The 5,602-nt window shown below is 38.8% G+C and overlaps 1 protein-coding gene across 5 annotated transcripts in view; it reads left to right on the forward strand.

The window, feature by feature from the left end:
- The window catches only part of LOC106879872 (ranBP-type and C3HC4-type zinc finger-containing protein 1), a 47,683-nt gene extending 43,050 nt beyond the window's left edge, over positions 1 to 4,633 (forward strand). For all 5 annotated transcript variants that reach the window (XM_014929594.2, XM_014929593.2, XM_014929592.2 and 2 more), the window contains 2 exons: positions 240 to 383; positions 1,112 to 4,633. In XM_014929594.2, coding sequence (XP_014785080.1) covers positions 240 to 383; positions 1,112 to 1,192 — 225 coding nt within the window. In that variant the 3' untranslated portion in view covers positions 1,193 to 4,633. The remainder of the gene's footprint in view (positions 1 to 239; positions 384 to 1,111) is intronic.
- Positions 4,634 to 5,602: the final 969 nt, after the last annotated feature.

The raw sequence follows: 5,602 nt of genomic DNA on the forward strand, positions 1-5,602 counted from the left end.
TTTGTGATTCTGTCCATTAATTTGTCTGCAATTATTACTCTTGAGCTGTGTATGCAACTATTTATGATTTTGCTGAGGAGCCCAGGTGGAGGGCAAAGTTAGACACAAGGGCTGAGGTCTGAGAGGTTTAAGAGCCACAACTTCAACTTTGGCCATTTTGTCCCATGAAATTTTTTAAATACATTAACCATGAAATAGTTAAGAAAAATTAAATCTTAATGAAATGTCTACAATTTCAGAACCTGCTTAAGTCTGGAGATGCTATGAAATGTCCACAATGTGAGGTGATTGTCACAAAGAAGGATGGCTGTGATTGGCTGAGGTGTTCAGTGTGTAAACTTGAAATCTGCTGGGCAACACGAGGTCCAAGATGGGGGCCAAAGGTAAACCTATTTTTATAATCTCTGTTGGCTAAAATCTAACTATACCAGTGTGGTGATTGTTGTATCTATCAAATAGATTTATCATTTCCAAGTAAATGTAGTTGAGATGTTGTTAACTATTCTATCTGCAATGTCATGGCATGGAAAGCAAATGAAGACACCAACATCAACCTGCTTCATTCACTAAAAGTTAAGGATTGCAAATTGTGAAGGCAGTGATCCAGTATGACTGCAACTTAAAGGAAAACTAGAATAGAGTAGGAATACAAGAAAGTTTAACCCTTTCGTTATCCACCCGGCTGAAACTGGCTCTGGCTCTGGCTCTGAATACAAATGTCTTGTTTTCATAAGTTTTGAATAAAAATCTTCCACCAAACCTTAGTCACAATTTATGTTCCTAACACCAGCTTAATGATAACTAAGTTATTTTACTAAATCCTTTGTTATATTTAAAGTAATTGAGAGAAAAACAGAGCTCAAAATAAATACAGTAACGAAAGGGTTAAGTAGAAGGGAAAGTCGAGAATTAACAGGGAAACATCTGTTGGCAATGTGTGTGGTGGGGAAGGTGATTGGTGCAGAGGTATATATATGGTAAAAATATTGACAGTTATGGACATTTTCATATATCCATCTGAGTAGACAAGCTAATATGGTGGGACGAGATAGTGTAGACCTGCTAAAATATATGCTAAATGTGTGCTAAATATATGTTTATTTAATTTCAGGGTCAGAATGACAACAGTGGAGGGTGTAAATGCAAGGTGAACGGAGTTAAATGTCATCCAAAATGTATGAATTGTCATTGATTTTATTTCGGTTAATTTGTCAAAATACATTGAGGAAAATAGAGAGTCTCTTTCAGTTAACTTTATGCAAATGTGTTCTTGTTGCTCGTTAAATTAATTATTATGTTGATCTTTGAACACCTGCAGATATATTTCTAGAAAATTCATAAAACACAGTTTTAACTTTCTTATCCATATTACGAACATTACAAAATATTGTTTGAGTAAGTTTGGAAAAAAATCTGTAAATTCAAAGAACTGCTTCCAGCCATCTTGAAAGTCTACAATGAGATTTTTATGAGACACCTTTTTTAGTTCAACAGCTGGGACAAGCCTGGAGAGGCCTTGCTTAATCACATCAACCTCAATTTGTTAATTCCAGGGTGGAACTTGTTTTGTCAATCTCTATCAAATTGCTAAGTTACCACTTAACAAGAGATGTATGTGTGTGTGTGTGTGTGTTGATGTAGTGTGACTAGGATTGCAGGGAGATGGATAGATGCCCAAAATGTGTTGGAAGGAAGAGTGATATGGGAGGAGGGGATGGCAAACACTAGTGGAGACTGAACTGGGAACAAAACAGTTACCTCAACATGAAAGATGAGATGGAACGGAAGAAACCCTTCTTTACCAGCAGAGGTAAAAAAGCTGTCTGAACCAGTTCATACACTGGCAACAATAGTCTCGGAATACACTCCTCTACTGCTAATTTGGTCTCCAAGGCAACAGGATTTACTACCAGCCACTTGTAGAGAGCCATCTGAACATTGAATGGAGTCTATTTCATAAGTGTTTTTGTTCCTCTGCATCTATCAGATGTGAAAATGTTAGCCCTCTATGCCTCGTATAGACCCAGTTTCCCCCTGGGTACACTGCATGGAATTCTTACCAGCTCCTTTTTAGCAGATTAAGGAAGGCTATTTTACTCATGTCAATAGGTACCTGACTGCTTTCCTATTTGCTAATACTTTAGTCTTTGCTTAATTCACTTTGAAGTCTCTCCAATCCAGATTTTGTTTTCCACACATTCTGCTATTAGAGCTAAGTCTTCAACATAAAGGCACACGAATGGGGAGGGAGTTGGTCTCAACCTGAATCAACTATGATTTGGAGGACAATAATAAACAAGAAGCTGCAGACTACGCCCCGTTGCATCCCTACGTTCACATTGTATTAGAAACTCTCACCTTCCTCTCATGGACACACATGTCTTAAGACATTGGTAAACTTCCTGCTCTGGGTTTCTTCTTTTGCTAGATATACTCAACCTCTGACTTCCCTTCTTGCAACTTGGTGGTGTTCTTCACTGTCCCCTTTTAGCTAGTCTTTCCATACCTGTCTCTGAGCCTCTACAGTTATTCCACTCCCATGTGTCTGGCACTCTGTTGCCCTCAGCAGATTATCCTGTATTGGATAGGGCCTTCTACTTTTAGTTATTTTCACTTTTAATTTATTTGCTATTGTTACCCACTCCCCCCAACTGATAACAAACCAATTACTGTAATTAAAGTTTGAGAGATTATTTAAAGCTTGAATCTGGATGTTGTTATGAAACACGTTTTAAACACGTTTTAAATGAATTTAGCATTGACATGCAAATATTGGCATAAACGTGTGTGTGTGTAGTGATTATATAGAGACGAAGACTTAAAAGGCAGAGGCAATCCAATTACAAGATGAGTGAGGAGATGAGAACATTGTGATAATACATAATACTGATAAGGATACAGAAACACAACCTGAACAAAATGGAGAGACTGGAGTCTCTTTAGGCTATTTCCTTACTGAGGTTACGAAATGGAGCAAGTTTGTAAGGATGAGTGGGTTGAGCAGATTAGGGGTCACAAAGCAATGACTTACTGAGAGGAAATGAGAAACTTTTGAAGCCAAACTAGGGATTTACAGCAGAGATTTGTGAGAAAGAACCTCACATGGGGATGGATGGGATTTCTTTGGTCTGAACAACGAAATTTGTGATTACGAAGATGATGATACATTTTTGAAAGAGGACAGATATATAGTGTATTAATAATGAGTGGAATTAAATATTAATAATAAATTTGCTGGAGGAGAAAACAGACGAAATCAGAAGAGAAACTTTGGCAAGATAGATGCTCCGTTTATGTACAGTGAATGACAAAACACTACCATTTAAGAGCTGTACTTGTCCTAATTAACGAATCACTTAGAGACTTACAGACTCCTTTCTCTATTTTTCCACCCCTTTCACCCTCCCGCCTCTCCCCTCTCACCACCCAGCTATTCTTTTTTATTTAATCCTTTCATTTATTTCTTTACTTGGCTCTGGATGTTTCAGGATTTGAGGAAAATGGTGGATCAGTTGAGTAGAAAATAGAAATATTTGTGCACAGACAAACCACATTCTGTTCAGATGCTGAATCTTTCTATTAAGTTTGGGCAGCGGCAATCAAAAGGTAGCTTTGATGGAATTAGCATGCTAGACTAGAGGCAAGTACAAGTGTGTGCTGCATGCAAGGGGCCTCAGTCAGACTCCTTCAGGACAAAGAACATAAATTCCCCTGGGTCAGCAAAAATGATTGAGGTAATGAAAGCATGCAACAAGAGGACAATAAAGCTTGGACTCTTCTGGGCAAATAATAAGAGCAACATTTACCAAAGCTGGCAGAAACGTTAGAATGCCGGGCAAAGTGCTTCGTAGTATTTTGTCTGTCTTTATGTTCTGAGTTCAAATTCTGCCAAGGTCGACTTTGCCTTTCATCCTTTCGGGGTCAATAAAATTAAGTACCAGTTGCACACTGGAGTCAATCTAATCGACTGCCCCCACTCCCCCAAAACATTTCGGGCCTTGTGCCTAGAGTAGAACAGAACATTTATCTTTACCAATGCTACTTAATCAGGACTGCCAGATGTACGAAAGGACTGATTCTATGATGCTTTTATGCAGACAACACCATCATCACCATCGTTTAACTTCTGCTTTCCATGCTGGCATGGGTTGGATGGTTTGACTGAAAACTGGTAAGCCGAGGAGCTGCACTAGGCTCCAATTTGATTTGGCAAGGTTTCTACGGCTAGATGCCCTTCCTAATGCCAACCACTCTGAGAGTGTAGTGGGTGCTTTTTACGTGACACTGGCATCGGCCACAACTATGATCTCACTTGGCTTGACAGGTCTACACAAGCATGGTATATCGCCAAAGGTCTCTGTCACCTGTCACTGCCTTGAGCGGTGCTTTTTATCTGCCACTGGCATTGGCCAACAAACGGCAGTGACCTTCATGATGGATTACATGGAGGCTGCAGACAGAGCAAGGTTCTTAGTGTTGCAGATCATTAGCTCATTTGCATCACAGAAGAATGTTCACTTGAGGAAAGGAGCCAGTTAATTAGGTAGGCACACAAGCCAGATGGTTGTGAAGAATGTACAAGTCAATATAGGTTAGTGGTAAGTGACTGCAGACATACAGCTTGAAAGATTCAGATTGAAAAAGGAAAATGTGGAAGTTAAAAAGATCCACCAGAAAATAAGAGGTTTAGAGAAGTACAAGCTGAAGCATTTGATGGGAAACATATAGCAAGTTCCAGTTGGACCGAGGGTGATATAAGGGTGGAACAGTGAAGTATACAGAGCCAAGCTAGGAAGGGTTTAGAAGAATGGAGATAGAAGGGAATTATATCAAGTAGCTAGAAAAAAAGTTAGGAGACAAAATATATTTAGCAAGGGAAGAAGTAGAAGTGCAGAGGTTTGTCAATGTTCTACGGAATGAGGTATTTCGGATTGAGATGTGGGAGAGGTGTGTGTGTGTGTGTGTGTGGATGGATAATGGTACACTTGCACTTTGTGATTCCAAAACGAAAGAAGCACAAGAGTGCCATTATGAAAAATTACTAGATGTGAAGAATGACTGGGAGAAATAGTCTTCCTAATGTAAACTTAATAGCGGGACCAGCCATTCTGTCTGATAGTAATACAGATGTGATCAATTGAAACTCTTCAAATGTTGTCCCAGCTTGGGCTGTTGCCTGAAATCAACAGCCAGAGAATAAAAGATTATTTATTGTCCATTTTTAATTCTGTAGACGAATCCTTGTTGTTAGTGTGTGTGTTTGGTTGATCGAATGTAACCTTAATAATTGTAGGCAAATTGAAGTTATTATCCATATAATTAATTGACAAAAACTTCCTGTTTAAAATCTAAAAGCAAGGTAGATAACTCCTATGAGCTAAATAAAGTAACGACTAGAGTGAATCCCTGATATTAGTCAGGGACGGGGCAACCACATAATGGCTTGCTGGACATAAGTCAGCTGCCAATCAGATGACACACTAATGTGTACGAAACCTTATTGGTAGCTAGACCTGGTAGAAATAGCAGCCAACTCCCCTACAAAAAAAAAACCAAAACATTGAAGTATTCGACAAAATAATTGTGAAAAAAAAAAAAAAAA

This window comes from Octopus bimaculoides, chromosome 20, assembly GCF_001194135.2.
Source record: "Octopus bimaculoides isolate UCB-OBI-ISO-001 chromosome 20, ASM119413v2, whole genome shotgun sequence".
Taxonomy (NCBI): Eukaryota; Metazoa; Mollusca; class Cephalopoda; order Octopoda; family Octopodidae; genus Octopus; species Octopus bimaculoides.